The sequence below is a fragment of the Melozone crissalis genome, unplaced genomic scaffold (assembly GCF_028551555.1).
Source record: "Melozone crissalis strain CALT ecotype California unplaced genomic scaffold, PUWL_Pcris_2 ptg000109l_1, whole genome shotgun sequence".
Lineage (NCBI taxonomy): Eukaryota > Metazoa > Chordata > Aves > Passeriformes > Passerellidae > Melozone > Melozone crissalis.
The window spans coordinates 1,467,968-1,491,887 of NW_026535886.1; the positions used below are offsets into that span (position 1 = coordinate 1,467,968).

The following is a 23,920-nucleotide window of genomic DNA, read 5'->3' on the forward strand; positions in this document are numbered from 1 at the left end:
GGGCAACGGCCTCATCATCAGCGCCGTAGCCTGCGGCCACCACCTGCACACGCCCATGTTCTTCTTCCTGCTCAACCTGGCCCTCACTGACCTGGGCTTCATCTGCACCACTGTCCCCAAAGCCATGCACAATTCCCTCTGGGACACCAGGGACATCTCCTACACAGGATGTGCTGCTCAGCTCTTTTTCTTTCTCTTCTTCATCATAGCAGAGTTTTCTCTCCTGACCATCATGTGCTACGACCGCTACATGTCCATCTGCAAACCTCTGCACTACGGGACCCTCCTGGGCAGCAGAGCTTGTGCCCACATGGCAGCAGCTGCCTGGGCCAGTGCCTTTCTAACTGCTCTCATGCACACGGCCAATACATTTTCCCTGCCCCTGTGCCATGGCAATGCCCTGGGCCAGTTCTTCTGTGAAATCCCCCAGATCCTCAAGCTCTCCTGCTCCAAACCCTACATCAGGGAACTTGGAGTTTCTGTTTTCACTGCCTCCTTAGCTTTTGGTTGTTTTGTGTTCGTTGTTTTCTCCTATGTGCAGATCTTGAGGGCTGTGCTGAGGATCCCCTCTGAGCAGGGACGGCACAAAGCCTTTTCCACCTGTCTCCCTCACCTGGTTGTGGTCTCCCTGTTTATCAGCACTGGTATATTTTCCTATCTAAAGCCCACCTCCATGTCCTCTCCATCCCTGGATCTGACCCTGTCAGTTCTGTACTCGGTAGTGACTCCAGCCCTGAACCCCCTCATCTACAGCCTGAGGAACGAGGAGCTCAAGGCTGCCGTGTGGAGACTGATGGCTGGATGCATTCAGAAAGACTAAATTAGATGACAGTTTTTGCAAATCACTTGTAATAAAAGTCATCTTAGATAGCTCTTGTTGGTTTTCTTGCTGGTGGTTTTTTTTCCCTTGATTGTAGTTTTTCCATATTTTCCAAAAGAAAAGCCACAGTTCATTCCATTTCACATTTTGTGTATCTCAAGAGTTCCTGTGGCCACAGACTGTGTCAAGGAGGGGCTGCAGTCTTGGTGGCTTTAAAGGAACTAAAGGATCTCCCAGCCAAGTTTTCTGCAGAGATGCCCTTTTGTTGCCTTCTCTGGAGGTGCAGCACCAATGTCTGTGTGCAGAGCTGGGGGCAGATCAGTGCTGGCCCAGCAGCTGTGCCCAGCAGCAGCAGCCGCACTTGGTGTTGCCAGTGCTGCTGCCGTGGCCCTGCCCCGCTGCCCTGGTGGCCCTGGTGTTGCTGTAGGGCCTGAGTGCTCTTGGGGCCGGGCACAGCCCTGGGGGTGGCAGTGCCAGGGCTGCAGTAGGGACAGGCCATGGGCACTGCTGGGGCAGCACTGACGCCTCAGCCCAGGGCCTGGGGGCTCCAGGCTCCTTGCCCAGGCTCTCTCAAGAACACGCCCAGGCCAATGCTCTGCACAGAAACCCCCGTGAGCAGCCTCAGGCTGGCCGTGGGCAGGCTGGGGGCAAACAGCATGGCTGGGGCTCTGCAAGGGCCCTGGGGCAGATGGGAAGGAGCAGCAGAGCAGGGGCTGATCCATCCCCAGTGGGCTGCACAGCTCAGGGCAGCGTTCCAGAGCATGCTCATGGAGCTGCCAATGACATCCCCCCTCTGCAGCCCTGGCCTCTCCCCCAGTTCACACAGGTGCCCCATCCTTGCAGGCACAGACACGGCAGCACTGGTTCAGCAGCCCCTGTTTGCATTGCACAGAGCAGAGGGAGCACCCCCATGCTGTTGGTGTGGGGACATGAACCTGAGGGAGCACAAATGCCATCAGCCCCTGGGGCCAGCAAGGGCTGGGGGACACCGGGGAAACCACTCAGTTTTTTCTTGGCTTCTGCAGTCAGGCAGAGAGTTTGTTCCCATCCGCTGAGAGTTCCCTGTCCCAGTGCAGACGCTGTTGCTCAGAGCCAGGGCTGCCTAGCAGCCACCCCCAAAATGCCTTCAGCATTTCCTTGACTTCACCTTTGCTTTTTTCACTCTTCCTGCCGCAAGTTTCTTCCTATTGCCCAGCCCTGTCCCCTCCCCTGAAACAGCCCATCCCTGTTTGCCCTTTTCTCTCTGGCCCCACTCCCCATTGCAGTTCCTGACTTGGCACCATGGGAACGTCCCTTGGGCAGCAGGATCATCCTACAAGTGCTGCAGGAATTGTCTGCAGGCTCCCGCAGTGCCTGGTGCTGCTCCCTTGCCAGAGGCACCCCAGGCCAGGGGGGCACATCTGGGCTGCTGTGTCTGGCTCTGGGGCTCCCTGTTCTGGGCAGTGAGGAGGAGCTGCAGAGGCTCTGCAGGACTGACAGGATGGGCTTTGGGGCTGGCAGGAGAAGCTGAGGGGCCTGGGCTGCTGGAGCTTCTGAAGAGGAGGCCCAGGGCTCCTCCTGCAACTGCTCCAAGGGTGGTTCCAGAGAATCCCAGAATCAGCAAGGCTGGAAAAGACCTTGGAGATCATCAAGTCCACCCTGTGCCCTGACACTGCCCTGTCTCCCTTGATCCTCCTCTTCTGCAGGATAAACAACCTCAGCTCCCTCAGCAACTCCTCAAAGCTCTTGTGCTCCAGACCCATCCTCAGCCTTGTTGTCCTTCTCTGGACACGCTCCAGCCCCTCTATGTCCTTCTTAATTGGGGGCTCCAGAACTGAACACAGCACTCAAGGTGCTGCCCAAGCAGTGCTGAGCACAGGGGAAGAATCCCTGCCCTGCTCCTGCTGGCCACACCATTCCTGAGCCAGGCCAGGAGCCATTGGCCTGCTTGCCCACCTGGGCACACTGCTGGCTCATGTCCAGCCTGCTGTCCATCAGTCCCTGCAGGTCCCTTTCTGCCTGGCTGCTGTCCAGCCCCTCTGGCACCTTGTGGAAGGGAAGGGAAGGGAAGGGAAGGGAAGGGAAGGGAAGGGAAGGGAAGGGAAGGGTCCAGATCCAATCCTTCCTGAAATGTGGGGTTTGCTGGCACTGCCAGTGCCTTGACCTGAAAATTTCCCTATTCTGGCACAGCCCAAGTGCAGCAATTTGCTGGCACAGAAATCCAAAACCTGGCAACTTTCTGCTACTGGGTCAGGCACCTCCCATGTCTTGTGTTTGCTGCCCCAGTACCCAGATTTGGAAATTTCCTGGTGCCCGCACAGCCCAAGTCCAGTGATTTGCTGGCACAGAAATCTAAAATTTGGAAATTTCAAGGTTCTGACTCCAGCACCATCCAGATCTAGTGTTTGCTGAGACTGCCAGTGCACAGATTTGGAAATTTCCCAATGCCTTCACAGCCCAGGTCCAGCAATTTGGTTTTAGCTAGCTTAGGAAGAGAAGTTCCTCGGACTGTGACTTTCCTTTTTCTTGGAACTGTTTAAACCTGCTCTGGACTGAAAACCCAGACAAACACCGGCAGCTCACACCTGTGGCCCCCCGAGCTCTGGGACGCTGCATTCCAGCACCAGAGGGACTTAGAAGAGACTGAGTGAGCCAACTACAACCCACAACAAGGACTTTCTGAATTTTCCATCTCTTCAGCACTGTCCGAGGTTTTATTTAATATTATTCATTTTTCATGCTTGTGAATACTTTACTTGTTTAATAAACTGGGGTTTTTTTCACTTTTCTCGAGGGAAGTATTTTCCTGAACTAGTAGGGGGAGGGGCTGCTTGAACTTCCTTTCTAGATGGAAACCTTTTGGAGATTTCCTCCCAAAATTTGCCCTAAGCCAGCACAAACAGTCACAATGAAAACTTCACCAGTGGCACAATTTCCTGGTGGCAAATCTTGTGACAGAAGCTTGACCTTGTTCTCCATGAGAAATTCTTGGGAAGAGCAGACAGGAGAAGATTCCTGGAAAACTGAAACAGCTTTCCAGAAGTGAAATGAAAATGGAAGAAACAATCCAAGATGTTTTCCTCTATTTATTTCTATGCTCCCCTTTTCCATGTTGCATCCCAGTAATTCCAGATGTACCTCACCTCTAAGATCAGTGACTTAGGGATTTTTAGGCATTCTAAAATACCATGAGCCACACACTGTTTTCCTTCCCCTGTTTTTACTGGAAAGAAACACTGAACATGTAAGTGCAGTGCTGGGCTCAGGTAGGAATCCTACCCCAAGGGAAGGTGGCCCGGCAGTGTCTGACCCTCAGCAAGGACAATGCACAGCAGCAGGCGAGGGGATCGCTGTGCCAGTGTGCAGGAGTCAGGGCTCTGCATCCGGGCTCAAGGCTGCAAAGTTCCCGTGTTTGGACAGACGGAGGGGCTGTCTCCGGGGCGCGCGGGGCTCGAACGTGGGGCTCGTGGGGCGAGCGGGGAACGGACACGGGGACAAACGGCCCCGGTGCCTCAGTTGCAGCAGCGGCAGCAGCAGCGGCAGCAGCAGCGGCGACAGCAGCAGCAGCAAACAGATAGTTTTCAACACTCTTTCCATTTCTCTTTTTCTTTCTCTTTCTCTCCCTTTCCCGCTGTCGGGCACCCTTCTCTCACGGTCCCTTGCCCGGCGTCCCTCTCCTCTCCCCGCCTCCCTCTCCCCTGCCGGGCCAGGCCATGCCCCCGGCCCGCCCCCGGCCCCGGGCGGGGCTGCCCCGTGCCCGGCCCCGGCCGTCCCGCCGCGGTCTCGCCTCCGCCTGGCTCTGGCCGTACTGGCGGTGGCGCTGCTGGGCGGGCATTAGTGCCTGGTGCGGGGGCGGCATCGCCGCCCTTCGGCTCCGCCTGGCCCGAGCCCGGCTCCGGACCCGACGCAGGGTCCAGTCCCGGCCCCGGCCCCGGCCCCGGCCCCGGCCCCGGCCCCGGCTCCTCCCGGGGCCCGCGGAGGACACACGCGGCGCGGCCGCTCCCGCCACCTCCGCTGCGGCTTCCCCGGCCCGAGCTCCGCCGCTCGGCAGCGCGGCCGCCAGCCCCAAGCCGCCGCGGCCCGGGGCGGGTGGGGATGCCGGGCCCGGGGCGGGTGAGGGGCGCTCGGGGGTCGTTGCTGGCCCCGAGCCGAGCGCTGACAGCCGCGTCTCGCCCGCAGGTGAGGCGCAGGAGGCCTTGCAGGAGCGGTACCGACTGGGATCGCTGCTGGGGCGCGGCGGCTTCGGCAGCGTCTTCGCGGCCACGCGGCTCTCGGACGGCGCCCCGGTGAGCGGCGGGGCCGACGGCGGGCGCGGGAGGAGGGGGCGGAGGAGGAGGGAGGAGGAGGAGAAGGTCGGGGCGCGGCGGGACGGGTGGCCAGCTCAGCCCGCTGCTCTCCCTCGCTCGCAGGTGGCCATCAAACGCGTGCCGCGGGATCGCATCCGGCACTGGGGCGAGCTGGTGAGTGAGCAGGGCCAGCGGCAGCAGCCGGGCCGTGCCAGGCGGCGAGGAGCCGGGGCCCGGCAGGGTGGGAGCCGCTGGGAGCCCTGCGGGGAGAGCGGGCGTGGGCTGAGCGGGGCGTGCAGAGCATCCCGGGCTGGCTGAGGGCTCCCAGAGCCCCGGCACGGCCTCGGCCCCACTGACGGCACCGCGCTCCTCCTGCAGCCCGACGGCACCAGCGCCCCGCTGGAGATCGTGCTGCTGGCCAAGGTGTCCCGTGGCTGTGGTGGTGTTATTCAGCTCCTGGAGTGGCTTGAGCTCCCCGACAGCTTCCTGCTGGTGCTGGAGCGTCCGGAGCGGTGCCAGGAACTCTCGGGTTTCCTGGCGGAGCGGGGGTTCCTGCCCGAGGAGGAGGCGCGGGGGCTGTTCCGCCAGGTGCTGGAGGCCGTGCGGCACTGCACCAGCTGCGGGGTCCTGCACCGGGACATCAAGCCCGAGAATGTCCTGCTCGACCTGGCCAGTGGGCAGCTGAAACTGATCGACTTTGGCTGTGGCGCCTTCCTCCAAGACACAGCCTACACCCAGTTTGCAGGTGAGCCCTCGCAGGGGATGCTCCTGGGCATCTTGTGGCCCAGCCTGGGTGCAGCACTGGGGCTTCCCCCTATTGCAGCCGGGATAGGATTGATGCTGGAGCCGAGTTGTTCTGGGTGGGGTGTGAGGGCGGCCAGCTCCCAGCCCTGCTGACAGCCTTCAGCACCCACTGTGGCCTGGGCTGGGGCTGGAGCTGGGGCAGCCAGCCCAACACAAACCCCCATGGGGGTAGCAGAGAGGGAGGCCTGACCGCGTGCCCCGGATGGTTTGGTGTGCAGGCGAGGAAGGGCTGGACTGCTCCGCTCTCCTTGTTTGCCTTGGCTTATTAACATTTTTGGGGGCCATGGAGGTGGGGAGGAGAGTGAGTTTTCTCCACTACTGGGTGGGTTTCTTCTTTGTGTGTCATGGTTTGGCCTTCCCAGGGATTGTGCTGCCCTCTTCCAGCACCGGTGGCTTCTTTTCCAGCCCCGAGTTTGTGCACAAGTCCCAGGTGCTGGCGAGAGGGCAGCTCTCACTCCATGTGCCTCTGGGGCAGCCCCCACATGCCCAGGGATTCTGGGGCCAGGCTCTGGGAGCAGCAGCATCCCCCTGCTGATCTCTGTCTGTGTTCCACAGGAACTCTGTCCTATAGCCCACCAGAGTGGATCCAGCACCAACGCTACCACGGCGAGGCAGCCACGATCTGGTCCCTGGGCCTCCTGCTGTGTCACCTGGTCATGGGGAATCACCCGTTCAGGAGGGGCCAGGAGATCATCCGGGGGCGGATCTTGTTCCCACGATGGCTCTCTCAAGGTGGATCCTCATCTCTGGGCACGGGGGCAATACCATTGCTGGGAGACAGCAGCAGGCTCATGGGCATCCCGCTCTGGCAGCTGCTGAGGAGGTGGCACATGTCCTGCTCTCCTGCTGTCCTCCAAACAGAACATCCATGGGGAAGTTTAGGCCCAGCTCTGGGCACACCCAGCATGGCCTGGGCATGGAAACAGGGGGGCAACTTCTCCAACTGACTGATGATTTCTGGTTTCTCTCCCCAGACTGCCAGGATATCATTAAGAGGTGTTTGTCCATGCAGCCCTCGGAGAGGCCATCCTTAGAAGATCTTTTCTGTCATCCTTGGGTGAAGGGTGTTCCTCTGCCCTAGAAGATGGGAGAGATCCACGTGCACATTTGGATCCAGGGGCCTGGCAGGTACCAGCTCCACACATCTCTTGGCAATCAGTGGCAAAGCAAACCAGGCTGGTTTTGTCCTGCCTGTAGCTTTGAGCAGGGGTCAGCAGAAGGGAACACGCAGCTCTTGGGCTGGAGCTGAGCTGCAGACCTGGTGTGGCAAGCACTGGTGACCACCATCCCCCTGGTTTTGTTTGTCCTGTTCATGGATGGCTGGGGCCCTGGGCAGAGCCCTGACAGCCTGGTCTGGCCCCAGGGCAGGAGAAGGAGCCTCTGGAGAAGCTGTTCCAGGTGGGGCTGCTGCTGGAGACACCAAGGACAACCTCAAGGATGACAATCTCTTCCCAGCCTGGCCAGCTGAAGATGATGGACTTGGATTCTGGCACCTTCTTCAAAGCCAGGCTCCAGGCCCAATTCGCAGGTGAGTCCACAGGCAGGGGGATGCTCCCTGATCTGGGCATGGCACAGCCTGGCTGGGCACCAAAGGTTCCCCCTTTGCTGGGGCAGATGTAATGAATTCTTCAGTCAGCTGCCCAGCTGCTTTTGACTCTAGGAAGCTACTGAGGGCTGCATGTGCCGTGGCTGGCTGCAGGCTGGGCACATGTGCTGCCCTCCTGCTCTGCTGCCAAAGGCAGCAGGAATGGGCAGCTCTGGGCACAGCTCTGGGCACAGCCAGCATGGCCTGGGCACCGCAGGCCTTGGCACAAGGGCACAGGAGCTCTCAGCTGACGGGCACTTTTTGCTTTCTCTCCTTGCAGCCGGGCTCTGCGGGTGCTGAGGCTGCTCTGGGCTCTGCCAGGGCTCTGCTGGGCTCAGCCCTGGGCCCAGCTGGGCTGGTTCTGCCCTCACATTGCTCTGACAGCTCTGCATCAGACGAGCCTGTTGCGAGCACAGTGCCTGAGCTTTCTGCTTTGGCAGGTGAGTGAGACTCTGCTGCAGGCCCAGAGATTGCACCTGGGGACACACATCCAATTGGCAAGGACCCAAACTCTCCACAGTCCCAGCTGAATGCCTGGATCTCTTTTGTCTGTCCCATTCTTCCTTCTTTATTGGCTGGAATTACGCAATTGCACGTTCTTCCTCCTCTAGAAGTGCCACAAGTGGGCCAAAGCTGGCGAGTGGGCCGTGCTCCTGAGGCAGTGGAGTCTGGAGCTGGTGGATGGAGAATTGCCCTTCTGCACTGCCAAACCAGAGCAAAAAGCTGTAAGTGGGACTTTGTCAGGGATTTCTTAGAGACACAGTTTCAAAGGGAATGTGCAGCTCATTTCCAGGCTGAGAAGGAAGGTCATCTTCTAAAGGATTTGGGGTTTGACAGAGTTTCCACTCCCAGTCCTGCTTGGAGCTGGAAGGGCACAAAGCAATTTCCTTGTGCTTCAACCACAATTTCAAATACCAATGTTGGAAACAAAGCTCAAAATCTTTTAAAAGGCTGCTGAGGTCAGTAAGATGGATGCATGCCATCAGCACATTTTCAATGTAAATAACTGAGTTGTCTTTTTAAAAAGATCATTTACCTCTTAATGCACAGAATTTAACTTTGCCTTTATATTTTGTTTTTTTTCACTAACATTATGTTTTTTTCACTAACACTTGGATTTTACTCTTATCTTTTACCATTTACCTATTTTTCCCTTTGTCCTTTTTTTTCCTTTCAATAGAAAACATGTCCTACAAAAGGAACATCCTTTGCTCCTCGTTCCTGTGTGGAGCAGCTCCCTTCCTGCTGGCTGAGCTGGTCAGGCAGAGCCCGGCTTTTCCCCGTTGCTGGGCACAGACTGATGGAGCAGCACTGCTGAACACGGGCACACAGAGGGACCAGCAGCAGCTGCCTTTGGCCACCTGAGGCTCCAAGGCCCAAACTCTGAGCAGCCAGGACTGGAAGAGACTGGCAGGATCTGATCCCTGACTCTAGGCCAGGGCTGCACAAATGACCCCACAGAAGCAGCACCAGCAGCAGCAGCAGCAGCAGCAGCAGCAGCAGCAGCAGCAGCAGATGGAGCTGACTTTGAGCACAGCCCCTGCCCCTCTTCCCTCCCGTGTGCAGCGGTGTCACAGCAGCCCGAGGCACCTGGGAGCCCCCAGTGCCAGCAGGGACTGGAGATGGCAGCCCAGGGCTCCTGGAGGCTTTGCAGGGAACGGAGCTGGGCACTCCCTGTCCATGGGGAGCTTCCAGATGGAAAAGGCGGCTGTGCCCAGGAAGCTCCAAGGGCACAGAAAGGAGGCTCTGGAGCACTGGATCTGTGCCAGTGCCACAGTCCTGAGCAGCAGCCACTGAGCCCTGGGGGAACAGAGGGCACAGCACGAGGGACAGAACCAGGCAAGGGCAGAGACTGGAGAGAGCCAGGCCCGGGAGCAGGAACAGCTGCTCCATTGCACTCTTGGAGAAAGCTCTTGGCTGGTTCAAAGCACTGAAAGGCGTGAAGGGCAGAGAGGAGGCCCCACCAAACAATGCTCCTGTTTGCACAGCCTCCCCTCTCCGTGTCCCAGAAGGAATTGCATGGACTGTGTTCTTCTCTCCGAGGCGTCTCGTTCAGCATGAGCAGTTCAGCACCAGGAGCTGAAGGAGCTGAAGCCTCAGGCCACAGGAGCTGGGCAAGAGGGAACTTTTGGAGCAAAGTAATGCTGCTAAAATAGCCCCAGCTGGATGCAGTGGATATAATCATGGAATCACAGAATCCTTTCTGTTGGAAAATCCCTCTGAGCTCACCCAGTGCAGCCGCTCACCCAGCAGTGCGAAGCCCAGCACTAAACCACGTCCCTGCAGTGCCAAGGCCTGGACACCAGCCCTGAGTGAGGCCTGGACAGCATGCCCTGAGCCAAAGGTGGCCTCTGGATGAACCTTCCAAGCAAAGGTTATCTTTGTATCTGCTCCCTGATGAAATATGCATGGTCATTAGCAGTGAGATAGATGCAGCCACTCGTTAGTGAAACATGTGTTGGAGATGAGGGGGAGACGACCATCCTTTAATGCATCGAACTCCGATTTTATTGATCAATCAATCACCTTAAATAACAAAGTTAACGAACTTCATGCATATTCTGTAATCCAATGTCATGATAGGCTAACAGAGAAATTTCGAACCACTCTTTTTGTTTTAGAATACCTACAATTGTTTATTAAAAACAGAAACCAAAACAGAAACCAAAAACTAAAACAGAAACCAGTGTTCCCAAAACGTTTACATCTGTTCTCAGGATGGCAGGCCTTCTCAGAGACGGTGTTCTACTTGTTATGGGAAGACAATCTGAGAACTCCATTGTTTATAGAATGATGCCTGAGAGAGTCTAATTGTTTATACAAATCAGAAGGCTGAGAGCTGTTAGAAACTGCTTTTACTTTTCCCCTATACTTTTCTCTCAATTGTATGTCTCATGGCCTTTTCTTTAAGTCATTCTTGAAAAACTCTCCAACAAACATGTATTGACCTTTGTGTATTTAGAAGCCAGACAAGGCCATGAAATCTGACATCTGGCCTTGTTTGGGGCTGTATGGTCAAAGTCAGCTCCCTTGGTTCCTCCTTGAGCCCTGGCCAGGCTTTGGGAGGGACCCAAGAGGTGGATGAAAGCAGATGTTGCCACACTAGCAGTGCTGTCAGTTTGTTCGTTCAGCACTGTCAGATCTGGGCCCTCTCCCAGCGGGGTTGGAGCCTCACCTGGGGCTGGAGGCACCTGCAGGAATTCCCAGTGCCCAGGAGTGGCTCTGCAGCCCTTGGCTGTGACAGCTTCCCCAGCTGCTGTGTGGGTCTGGGGGATGGTAAAGCCTGAGGGTAAATGCTGCTGGATCTTTGTTAATCTCTGCAGGCAATCTTTGGTGGGGATGGTTGGGTGCATTGCTGAGCTGCTCCTTTTGTGATTCTTTGCTGCTCTGAACTGCAGGAAATGACACTGATTCCTTCAGTTGGAGTCTGTGCCTTTGGTGCTGCCCCTGCCCACTGGTAAAACAAAACTGGCACAGTCTGGCCAGATCCCAACAAAATGTCACTTGTTCAGTGTAAATGTGAGGAATCAGTGCCATCAGAAATTCCCAGCTGGGAAGCCCTTCCCTGGAGTTCCCTGGCTCTGGAGTGGGCTGAGGTCGGAGCCCCGTGGGAGCAGTGGGGCAGTCGGGTAAAAGAAGCTGCACCCCTGGATGTCTTCAAATGCATCCAAAAATTGTATATGGAAAAGGAAAAGACCTTGTGGATTTGGGCAGACAAAGATGAATTTTTTGAGAGTACATAGGAAACAGCACCTTCAGAAGGAACAATGATTGTTGAAATGCTCCCACAAGGAGCAACAGAAGAAGGTTTTAATCTTGAGCTCAGATGCCCTTGTGCAAGTGAAATATCAATATAACAAATAACTATATACATATTTATAGTATAATAAGACCTTCATGTTTATATTTATAGCTTTTAATGTATATATGTCTATATCTACATGTCTATATCTGTATTTATATATAAATATGTACATATAATAATAATGTGAAATAGTGCTGACAATACTAATTTGGTAGCTTTGGCTGCTCAGGGATGTAACACGAAATACCCTACAGAACAGGATTGGCCAGGACCCTAATGTCAGTGGTCAACTTTGTGAGATTGTATACAATGGAAAAAGGAGGAAGGGAGGAAATTGGCTATTTTTACAGGGTGTGCTGATACTGTGATGCAGAGTGCTTTGTCTGTTCCTGTGAAAAATACAGCGATTTTGTCTGCAGGGTTTTTCATGTACCAGAGTATGCACAAGCTGCAGGATTGGTTGAAAGGGTGAAGGGGTTGTTAAAAGAGCAGTTGGAAAGATGAGGAGAAGGGAACCTTTGCCCATGGAGAACCCATCTCCCAGATGTGCTCCATGCCCTTAACAATGGCCCACGGGGGAAATGGAAACCCCCTGGCTGTGCACGGCTGCCCCCAATTTGCAAATCCAGCCATGGGCAGTGAGACTTGGGCTGCCTGGGAAATTGTTCTGGCTGTGATGGCCCCTGGCAGGGCCAGCCCAGAGGCTGCAGGGCTGGGCCTTCATGCATTGGAGTTCATTAGGAGAAATTCAAAGCAAATGAGAGCTGTCAATACTGAAACAGGAATTCAGATTCCTCCAGGACACTTTGCTTTGGTAACTGCTCCCTTGGAGCTTGGCCTTGCAAAGTGTTCCTGTCATGGCAGGAGGAATTGATGCAGAATATCCAGGAGAAATTACAGTAATTCTGTAAACAATAATGAACAAGATTGGATTATTCAACCCTGTGACAGGGTAGCACAATTATTGATATTGCAACTCTAAGAGCAATTGATAAAAAAGGAGATCCAGCTCCAGTCACCACCATTTGTGGAGATAAAGGGTTTGGATCCAGCAGCCCTAATAATGGAGCCAGAGTGTGGGTCGGAGGCCAAATGGCCCTCCCGAGGCAGCTGAAGGAGCAGCTCCTAGGAAAGACAACTCTGAGTCCTGAAACCTGGGCAGGAACAATGGGAATGTGTCCCTGCAGCCAAGGATTGTGTGTGAGAACAAGTAGATCTGACAGGATATTGTTTTACACATCCTGCCAGACCAGATCTCCCTGTTTGCCCCAAGGGCCCCTGTGGAAAATGCTGTGATCCACGGGGCTCCATGTGAAAGCTGCTGTGACACTGAGGGACTTGCACAGGAATTCCATCCAGGAGGCTGGGTGCCCCTCAGGCACTGGGACCCGGCCCCTTCCAGCCAGAGGGGAAAGGGCCCCCCAAGCCTTGTTAGCCACAGACAGCATGGGAAAGCTGAACAGCAAAGGGTCCTGGGGCATTATTCTGGAATTAAAAAGGTGCCAGCTCCATGCACAACAGAATTCTTGTTCCTAATTCGAATGATTGAGAAAAAAGAATGAAGAACGGTGTCACTAAAGTACTACTGATGTCTGTAAGGTGTACCTTGATAGTCAGCCAGAATCTTTGTCTGCCACAAACACCTCTAGTGTTTCACCAAGGGATTGGTCATCAAAATGTAATGATGGGTTTTGATGGATTGCTGAGCTTCTTTTGTAATTCTCTGCTAATGATGATGTGCTTTGCTGAGCTTATCCTTTTGTAAATCTTTGCAGCTGTGCATGATATAAATGACACAATTCCTTCAGTTGGTGTCTGTGTCTTTGGTAGTGACCCTGCCCACTGGTGAAACAGGGCGCCCTCTTGCCTAGATGTTCCCTGGGAAGGCAAAAGCCCTCCCTCCAAAATTCCCCCCTTTCTCCCTGTTCCCCCCTTCACGCCCTGAGCATGATGTGCTCTGGTCTGGGCTATGCCTGGGGTCAGTTGGGGTCCCCTGTCCTGGCTGTGTCCCTGCCCAGCTCCCCCGCAGCCCCAGCCCCTCCCCAGCGTGGCTGGACGAGGGGCAGGACAGGCCTTGGCTGTGCTGCAGCTCAGCAAGAACAAAACCATCTCTGTGTGCTCAGCACCCGGCCCAGCAGTGTCTCAGTGCCAGGGCTGTGCCCTCAGTCCCTGCCAGGGGTTTCCATGGCAACTGCCAGGACGGGTGACCCAGGTGTGCCCCCAGTGCCCATTGCCATGGAAACAGTGCCCAGTCCTGCCCCTTTCTGTCTGGCTGACCTGGCCTTTGGCCCTGGCAGTGCCGTTGGCTGCTGGTTCCTGGTGCCTGAGCGGCCAGCGCGGCACAGGGCATGTGGCCATGGCACAGCCCCCAGCAAGGGATCCCCTCTGGCTCTGGGCACTGACACCAGCCCTGAGCAAGGGCCCAGGGCAGCTTTCCATGGCCACCAACTATCACAACGGGGCTGGGCATTGGTTGCCATGGCACCAAACCAAGGACCGGGCCCCATGGCCATTGCCATGGCACCTGGTGGCACCAACAAGTGTCACTGCAATTGTACCTGGAACAGCCCTGGCACCGCTTTGTCCTGAGGGTTGCAATGGCAGCTGAGGGCAGCAACAGCTGGGGCTCTGCAAGGGCCCTGGGGGAGATGGGAAGGAGCAGCAGAGCAGGGGCTGATCCATCCCCAGTGCGCTGCACAGCCCAGGGCAGCGTCCCAGAGCGTCCACATGGAGCTGCCAACAACATCCCCCCTCTGCAGCCCTGGCCTCTCCCCAGCTCACACAGGTGCCCCATCCTTGCAGGCACAGACACGGCAGCACTGGCTCAGCAGCCCCTGTTTGCATTGCACACAGCAGCGGGAGCACCCCCATGCTGTTGGTGTGGGGACATGAACCTGAGGGAGCACAAATGCCATCAGCCCCTGGGGCCAGCAAGGGCTGGGGAACACCAGGGAAACCACTCAGCTTTGTCCTGGCCTCTGCAGTCAGCCAGAAAGTTTGTTCCCATCAGCTGGGAGTTTCCTGTCCCACTGCAGACGCTGTTGCTCAGAGCCAGGGCTGCCTAGCAGCCACCCCCAAACTGCCCTCAGCATTTCCTCTGCTTCACCTTTGCTTTCTTTACTCTTCCTGATACAAATTTCTTCTAATTGCCCTCCTCAGGGGACCCAGAACTGGACACAGCACTCGAGGTGCTGCCCAAGCAGTGCTGAGCACAGGGGAAGAATCCCTGCCCTGCTCCTGCTGGCCACACCATTCCTGAGCCAGGCCAGGAGCCATTGGCCTTCTTGGCCACCTGGGCACACTGCTGCCTCATGCCCAGCCTGCTGTCCATCAGTCCCTGCAGGTCCCTTTCTGCCTGGCTGCTCTCCAGCCGCTCTGTCCCCAGGCTGTATTGCTGCAGGGGTTGTTGTGGCCAAAGTGCAGGACCCGGCACTTGGACTTGTTAAACCTCACCTTGTTGGATTTGGGTCCTGGATCCAGCCTGTCCAGGGCCCTGTGCAGAGCCTTCCTACCTCCATCCTCCATCAGATCCACACTCACACCCAGTTTGGTGTCATCTGCAGATTTGCTGATGTTGGAGACAATCCCGTCATCCAGACCATTCCATGCAGATATTGAAATCCACGCTGGCTGGCTCTGACCCCTCAGCCATCCTGTGGGTGACCTGGGATGGCACTCAAGGTGATCTGTTCCATAACTTTGCTGAGCACCCAGGTCAGGCTGACAGGCCTGGAGTTCCCCAGCTCCTCCTTCCTGTCCTTCTTGAGGATGGGCTCACACTGGCACCTCTAGTGCTCTGGGACCTCCCTGCTGAGCCAGCACTGATGGTAAATGATGGAGAGCAGCTTGGGGAGCTCATCCACCAGCTCCCTCATCCCCCTGAGATGGATCCCATCCAATCCCATTCACCTGTGAGCATCTGAGTGGCTCAACAGGTCACCAGCTGCTTCCTCCTGGATTCCAGGGGGGCTGTTCTGGTCCCTGTGCCCATCTAGCAGCTCAGGAGAGTACTTGTCCTGAGGACAGCCTGTCCTAATATTGAAAATTGAGAGAAACAAGATGTTAAGTAGCTCTGCCTTCTCCTTATCTTTAGTTACTATATTCCCCACTGCATCCAATAAAGAGTAGAGGTTCTCCTTATCCCATGTTTTGCTATTAATTTAATTGTGGAAACATTGTCTATTTTTTTTCACAGAAGTGGTCAGGTTAAACTCTAATTGAGTTTTCACCTCTTGACTTTTTTTCTGCACGACTTTACAACATCCTTAAACATTTCCTAAGCTGCTTGACCTTCTGTCCAAAGTTGATGCACCTCTTGTTACCCTTGAGTTCCCACAAAATCTCCACGGCCAGCCAGGCCAGTCATTTTCCTCACTAGCTCATCTTTTGCCACACTGGGACAGGCTGCTCCTTCCCCCTTAAGATTACTTCCTTGAAATGTGTCCATCCTTCCTGGACCCCTTTGTTTGTAAGGGATATTTTCCTTAAAAAGAAATCAGTGCCTGATTCATTACTCCCCAAATCTGCATCCTAAATAAGCCAAAGTCTGCCCTTAATAATTGTTAATAAATTGTTTCCTGTTCAACTGTGGTCTGTTGGCCATGAAGGGAAAATTTCTGTGCCTCTGAGTCTCACCAGTTCCTGACCCCCAAAGGACACAAACCCGATGAGTTGTGTTTCCCACTCCAGTGGCTGCACTTGCACCTCCCTCCATAGCCAGAGCAGAGCTCCCTTGTCCCAGAAAGTTCTTGGCAATGCAGGGATGAAGGAAACAGGACAGGCTCTGGGGATCAGGGGCAGGGCACAGTCAGGGATTTGGAGGCTGTTGTGAGCCGAGGGCAGGACTCAGACCTTGGCCTTGGTGAACCTCATCCAATTGTCCTGGGCCCATGGCTCCAGCCTGGCCAGATCCCTCTGCAGAGCTTCCTGCCCCCCAGCACAGCCACACTCCCACCCAGCTTGGGCTCACCTGGGAACTGACTGAGGGTACCCTCAATGGCCTCATCCAGATCAGCAATAAAGAGATTTCGCTGACCTGGCCCCAATCCTGAGCCCTGGGGACATCCCTGGATGTGACCCCATTCCTCAGCTGCTCTGACTGCCAGGGGTTGGATGAGAGAAATGGTGGTGTTGGGGTAGGAACAAAGTGTGATTGACTGTCAGCCATGAAGGGTCTTGATTTTCATATCTGCTCAAACTGCATTAGGAGGTGCTGGGGATCAATATCAACTGGGGATTGCTGATATCAATCTATAAAGAAGAAAATAAAACAGGACAAAAGAGTTCTCTCTGCATTGTTTTCAATATGGTATATTCACTTTGAATAGCCTTCTGAAATCTGTCTAATTAACCACAGAAGATCTGAAAACTTAGATTATTCCCATGGGATTTTCTTGTTTTGGGTGTTTTGAACAAATGTTTATGAGCTTTTCTTACTTAATTCCTGAAGTCCAGAGGTGCTGGGGATCCATATCAACTGGATACCAATCTATAAACAAGATACCAATCTATAAACAAGAAAAGAAAACTGGACAAAACCAGTTCTCTCTGTTTAGTTTTCAATATACCATATTCACTTTAAATACACCTCTGAAATCTGACTAATTAACCACAGAACAATTGAAAACTTCAATATTTCCCACGGGGTTTTCTTGTTGAAATGTTTTAAACAAATGTTTAATAGCCTTTTTCACTGAATTCCTCAACTGAGTAGCTCAAGAAAGAAGAGGCCTCTGGAGTAGTAAAATTCATCAGCACCCTCCAAGTGGCTGAGGCTCCATCTCCATCAGAGCAGCAATGAACAGAAATGGGCACAGCTTTGTGGCTGCCCCAGCTTTGGCATGGGCCCTGGGCCTGGAGCAAGAGCAGCTCTTGAGGTCCCCAAGGCCGGGGCTCTTGTGCTGCCCTGGGTAGATGGGATGGCAGCAGGGGCTGCAGAGCTCTCAGCACCTCAGCCCGAGGGCAGCAGGGCAGACAGGGAGCCTCCTTTGGCCTTGGCCAAGCACCTTCCCTCATGGCTGGAGCCGAGTCCTGTGGCTGCTGCTGTGCCCTTGCCAGGGGCTGAGGCCGTGGGGCAGTGCCCAGAGCAGCCTGGCTTGAGCAGAGCTGTGGGGCCAGAGCCAGCTGGGCTGGGCTGGGGAGAGGCCCTTGGTGCTGCCCAGAGCTCAGGGCAGCTGGCAGAGCTTGCAGGGAGCTGGGCTGGGCTCAGACAGCCTGGCCTAGAAAACATCAGTGTCCATCTCAGCCTGACTGAGCGTGCAGGGGCAGAACTCAGGCCAGGCCTTGTGAGGTAGGGCCAGAGCCTGTGCAAGGCATTGCAAACAGGCAAGTGGCCCAGAGAGGAGGCTGCTCTGTGCCCTTGATGGCAGGGATGGAGGAGGGAGGGGGTCCAGAACATTTGTCAGCACCAGCCTCTGTGCCCAGGCCTTTGCAGCCCTGGCTGCTGAGCCCAGCTTCTGCCTGGGCTGAGTTTGGCTGTGGCCCAGCTCCATCCTCCTGCAGGGTCAGGGCCTGTTCCCAGTCATGGCCAGCCCTGGCTGCCTCTCTGCTGGCCCAGAGGCTGGCAGAGCCCGGGGCAGAGCTGTCTGTGCAGCCCCACAGGTGCCACGGGCTTTGCAGGAGCTGGCAGAGGCTGCCCAGCAGGGAGGCCATGGGGCACAGAGCCCCAAGGCTGCTGTGGGCACCACCGCACAGGGGCCGTTCCCAGCCGCAATGCTCCTGGCCTGGGCTGGGCCTGCACAGGGGCTGGGCCACCATGGCTGGGCCAGCACAGGCCCAGCCGCTGCTGGGGCTGACAGCAAGGCCAGGCTCACACAAGACATTGCTGAGCATGGCCTGTGCTGACCAGACCTGACTGTGCCAAAGGCAGAGCTCAGCTGCCCTTGGGGGCTGCAGCAACAGTCCAGAGCCCAAAGAGCCTCCATGGCTGTGCTGGAGACCAAGGCTGCAGGAGGGAAATGCAGGGCTGCTGCAGGATGGGGAGGGCATTGAATTCCAGCACACACCTCAGCTCTCTGATGATTCCAGCACCATGCTCGGCCCTGTTTCAGACTGCAGCAGAGCAGATGTTGATGGGACAGGAGCCCTGCGGGGCTGTCAGGGACCTGCAGCTTGCAAGGTGCTCTGCTCTCCCTCAGGTGCTTTCGGAGAGATCCAATCCCAGCTGGGCACCTCAGGGCACAAGTGGCACTGCCTGGTCCCCCCCCCCGCCCCCGGCAGTCTTGCCTGGCGGGGCGGGGAGGGAGGAGTGAGTGGGGCTGGGGCACTTTCGCTTTTGGCTTGCTGGCCTGCTTGCGTGCCTGCTTGCTTGCTTGCTTCTGCCTTAGCCCTAGCTGATAGCTGCCTTTTTTTTTTCCCCTTTGCTGCTTTCTGCGCTGTTTTTTTTCTTTTCTTTCGTCCTCTCTTTCTTACCCGCCCCTGAAGATACTGGACTGGCTCCAGACCTGACCTGGGACGTCCGGCGGGATCTCCGGAGTCAGCGAGAGAAGCTCAGAGCCCTCCACAACACTGACTGGTTTCTTTTCTTTTCTTGTGTTGGGGAGTGTTCTTTTGTTACTTGTCAATAAAGAGGTTTTCTTTTCCACTTTGCTCCTCCGAGAAATTCCTTCCCGAACACGGTATTGGGGGAGGGGTGGTCGAAGGTTTGTCTTTTGCGGGGGCTCCCTTTTGGAGATTTCCCCTAATTTGTCCTAACCAGGACAATCTTTTTGGTGCGTTGGCCAGGAAACAGAGGCCAAAGCCAGTGGAAAAAAACCTATAACAATAATATTTTGGTTTTGGTTGTTTTGTGGGCATATTGGTAATTCATAATGTCATTTGGGGTGAAAGCTTGCCGGTATTTCTGGTCCCTTGGGGTTTTTGAAGCTTTAATACCTTTGTGGTCCCTAGGGTTATTTCCTTACCCAGAAATAGCTCTGGTGTTGTCCCTAATAAGTAACCATTGTAAGCGGGGGGCACTAACCAGAATAGTCATTGGGCTGGTCGTATGTTTGCTGATTTGTCGGAGGTTTATGAAAGACTTTGTTTCAGGAATGTATGGATTGCTGTCATGGCTGTGTACTCAGTTTGTTTGGGGAGAAGAAGGGGAAGGGGCTTCTCAGCTTTTGTCTTCCTTCTTCTCCTCCAAATTGTTGACATCTCTATTAGAAAATATTGAATTTCCCCTGAGTTTAAAAGAAACCATCTTTCTGGCATTTAATTTATTAAGCCTTTTCTATACTGTCTGGAGTGTATATAAAATGAAAGCCGAGATTTCTAGAGGGGTTAGAGAGACTCCTGATTCAGGAGTAAAACAAAGCAGGAAAAATCTTGACTGGAGTGGGAAATGGGAGGATATGGGCCAGACTTTAAAGGAATTTTCTGATCCTATAGACTGGGACTTTCCATCTGATCAAATTCAGAACCCAGTCGAGGTGGCAAAGTATTTGAGGGAGAAGTGCCATGGTAATACTAAGGAGGAAAGGATTACTGCAGCGAGCTGGGTCTTGGCGCTTGTTTACCGTACTCTGCTAGATACTGTGGAGCAGCAGATAGCAGAAAGGGAACAGGGAGATAAGTTAGTTACTATCCCAGTGACCCAGGCTGCAGCTAACATCCCAGGCTCCAGGCTAGCAGCTGAATCAGACAATAGGCCTCAACCCATGGCTGTCGCAGCTAATACAAGAGGTGGAAAGTGTAAAGGCAAGACCGATCGAAAGGTGGAAGATGATGATGATGATGCAGGAGAAGGACCCTCACCAAAATCAGAGGCCACATCAAAGGGCACAGATTCTGGAGCTAATATTGACTCCTTTTCTCTGAAGGACCTCAGAGGCCTAAGAAAGGATTACAGACGACAACCTGACGAATCTATAATTAGTTGGTTAGTCCACCTTTGGGATGCTGCAGGGGAGGTTACGATTTTGGATGGTACTGAAGCGAGGCATTTGGGATCCCTGTCACATGATCCTGTCATCGATCAAGGTATGATGAGCAGGGCTAGCCCTCACAGCCTCTGGGAACGGGTCCTGGATAGTGTAGCACAAAGATACTTATGTGCAGATGATCTCTATATAGAACAGACACGGTGGAAAACCATAGAACAGGGGATCCAATGCCTGAGAGAGATGGCGGTGGCAGAGCTCATTTTCTCAGATGATATAACAACTAAGAATCCGGACCTGGTACCATGCACACCCGTAATGTGGAGGAAACTTGTGCGACTTGGGCCACCTGAATACGCTTCTGTCCTAGCAATAATGAAGCGGGATGATACATATGAGACTGTGCTCGATATGGCGAAGAAGCTTCGAGTGTATGCAGATGCTGTGCATGGACCAACTCATGCCAGAATTGCAGCAGTGGAAACCCGACTGCAGAAACTAGAGGACAAAATAGAGGAGAATCATAAGAAACTCCGGGAAGAGATTAAGGAGGACCTTATTCAAATCTCAGCTGTGCAAATTAGAGGCCCTGGTATCCAACGCTGGCGCTCCTTTGATGGGGAGAGAAGGTACACCCCATGGGCTGAGTTATGGGTCTTTCTGCGTGAGTCTGGAGAAGACATGAGGAGATGGGATGGAAAACCCACTGCTGCTTTGGCACAACGGGTGCGTGATTTGAAGAAAAGAGGAAGTATCACCAAAAAGAGAGCAGCTCTGGTTGCTCGTAGCTGAGATGTTGAGTATGACGATGACATGTCCGATCCCCTTGAAGGAACTTCTAAGGCATACGCCCAAGGAAAGAAGGACAGTCTGGCTTAGAGGGGCCCTGCCTCTAGCCAGGAAGAGGCACGGGAAAACCAGGTTTTTTGGAAGGTGTGGATCAGATGGCCTGGCACATCAGAGCCACAAGACTATGAAGCATTGGTTGACAATGGATCACAGTGTACCTTAATGCCATCGGAACACGTGGGGACAGAACCTGTTTCCATTGCTGGAGTGACGGGGGGATCACAACAGTTGACTTTATTGGAAGCTGAGGTGAGCTTGACTGGGAAGGAGTGGCAGGAACATCCGATTGTGACTGGTCCAGAGGATCCGTGTATTTTGGGCATAGACTTCCTCCGGAATAGCTATTACAAAGATCCTAAGGGATTCAGGTGGGCTTTTGGAATAGCTGCAGTGGAGATAGAGGCTATTAAACAATTGAATACCTTGTCTGGACTATCAGAGAACCCATCTACAGTAGGACTCTTGAAGGTAGAGGAGCAACGAGTACCAATTGCCACCTCAACAGTGCACCGCAGGCAATACCGGATGAATCGAGATGCCGTGATCCCCATCCACAAGATGATCCGAGAGCTGGAGAGCCAAGGGGTGGTCAGTAAAACCCACTCACCCTTTAACAGCCCTATCTGGCCCGTGCGAAAATCTGACGGAGAATGGAGATTGACTGTGGACTATCGTGCCTTGAATGAAGTGACTCCACCACTGAGTGCGGCTGTACCGGACATACTGGAACATGGCATCGAGTGGGTATACCATATCCCCTATCATGCACCTGCTGCAGGGAAAGTGGAAAGGTATAATGGATTGTTAAAAACCACCTTAAAAGCATTGGGTGGGGGGTCTTTAAAAAACTGGGAGCAGCATTTGGCAAAGGCTACCTGGTTAGTTAACACTCGAGGTTCCACCAACCGAGCGGGTCCTGCTCAGTCTGAGCTCCTTAATATAGTAGATGGGGATAAAGCCCCAGTGGCCCATGTCAGAGGTTTGTTGGGAAAGACAGTATGGATCAACCCTGCCTCGAGTACAGACAAACCCATCCGTGGGATTGTTTTTCCTCAAGGACCAGGTAATACATGGTGGATAATGCAGAAAGATGGAACAACATGGTGTGTACCTCAGAGAGACCCGATTGTGGGGTGAGACTCATATATGAATGTCATTGTTTGTTGAATGTGAGACAGAAGGAAACTGTAAGTGTCAAAGGTCTGAGCAAGTAAGATGAGAGGAATGCGTAAGTGTCAAAGGTGTGAGTAAGTAAAATGAAAGTTTTTTATTGTATGTTCACGATATGGGATAAGGGGTGGAGTGTCATGGGGTGACAGCCTTTATCCCAGTATCGTGTATTGGTCTGGCAGCTGTGTTTTTTCTCTCTCTCTCTCTCTCTCTCTCCCCCCCACCCCCCGGCCGTCTTACCGCGGTGAGGCGGGGAGGGAGGAGTGAGGGGGACTGGGGCACATTCGCTTTCGGCTGTTTGGCTTTGCTTGCTGCTTGCTTGCTGGCTGGCCTGCTTGCTTGGCTTGACGCTTTGCTTGCTTGCTACTGCCTTAGCCCTAGCTGATAGCTGCCTTTTATCCCTTTGCTGCTTTCTGCTTTCTGTGCTGTTTTTTTTCCTTCTCTTTCGTCCTCTCTTTCTTACCCTACCCTGAAGATACTGGACCAGCTCCGGACCTGACCTGGGATGTCCGGGATCCCCGGAGTCTGCGAGAGAAGCTCGGCGCCCTCCACAACGCTGACTGGTTTCTCTCCTTTTCTTGTGTTGGGGAGTGTTCTTTTGTCATTTGTCAATAAACAGGTTTTGTTTTCCACTTTGCTCCTCCAAGAAATTCCTTCCCGAACCCGGTATTGGGGGGAGGGGTGGTTGGAGGTTTATTTTTTTGGGGGGACACCCTTTTGGAGATTTCCCCTAATTTGTCCTAAACCAGGACAAGCACATAATTCCTGCCTCTTCCTGAGATTTCATTGCTGGGTGAGGAGCTCAGCAGTGCTGAAAGCTGAGGCCTGTCCTTTTTGATCCCTTTGGGATGGCAGTGGAAGTGCCCTGAGTGCACATTCAGAGGCACCTTCAGGGCTTCTCATACCATGACACCAAAACTAAATGTGCAAGGTGACTTCCTAGAATGGCATGTAGTCCTTTGAAATATCTGCAGGCAGTGGTCTGAAACTGCTTTGTGAGCCTGCTCCTTGGGATCATCAGTGAGGGGCTGAGGGCTGGCCTGAGCCCGGTGCTGTGTCCCAGTGGGAGCAGCCGCACAGGCTCACGTGCAGAGCAGGCATTGCCAGAGGCCCTGGAGATCTCATCTGCCCTGCATCCACCATTGTCAAGGTGCTGTAAGCATCAGCTGGTGCTGACTTTCCTCTTGGACCCCTTGGTTTAGGCACTATGGGGAATTTCTTTCCTGAAGCCCGTGGGATTTGCCCCTGGCAGCTGTGATGGGGATGCTTGGGGAGTGTGGGGCTTTGGGGGAATGCTGCCCGGGCAGGGGCTGAGCTCGGGGCCCTGTTGGGCCCATGGCCCCCAGAAGCAGCAGCAGCAGCAGCAGCAGCATCCCCAGGGCCCAAAGCCCCGTGCCCCCTGCCCAGCACAGGCTGCCCTGCAGCTGTCACCCGAGCGGGCCCCAGGGGCCACTGGCTGCTGGCAGCAGCAGGAATGCGGGCAGGGTGAGGATGCCCTAGCCTGGCTTTTGTCTCTGGAACAAAGCGGGCTCAGGGCAGTGCAGAGCAGGCTGGGAAGCAGAGCCCAGGGCCTTTGGAGGCTGCAAGGCTTAAAGATCAGCCCCTGCAGAAGCCCAGATGTAGCTGGCCCAGTTGCCAAGGCTGTGGGGGCCTTGAGAGCGTGCAGGTGGATTTTGGATGGCTGTGGCCTGCTGGTGGCTCTGGGCCCAGGAGTGCCTGTGGCGTCAGCAGGAAGGGTGGCTGAAGGTTTGCTGCCTGCTT

The 23,920-nt window shown here is 54.5% G+C and overlaps 1 protein-coding gene across 1 annotated transcript; it reads left to right on the plus strand.

Annotated features, from left to right (window-relative positions):
• Positions 1-55: 55 nt before the first annotated feature.
• LOC128947889 (olfactory receptor 14J1-like) lies at positions 56-18,725 on the plus strand (the record flags this gene model as incomplete). The annotated part of the gene is made up of 2 exons (XM_054292391.1): positions 56-775; positions 18,702-18,725. Coding segments are annotated over 2 exons (744 nt in total), but the record flags the coding sequence as incomplete, so codon positions are not given.
• Positions 18,726-23,920: the final 5,195 nt, after the last annotated feature.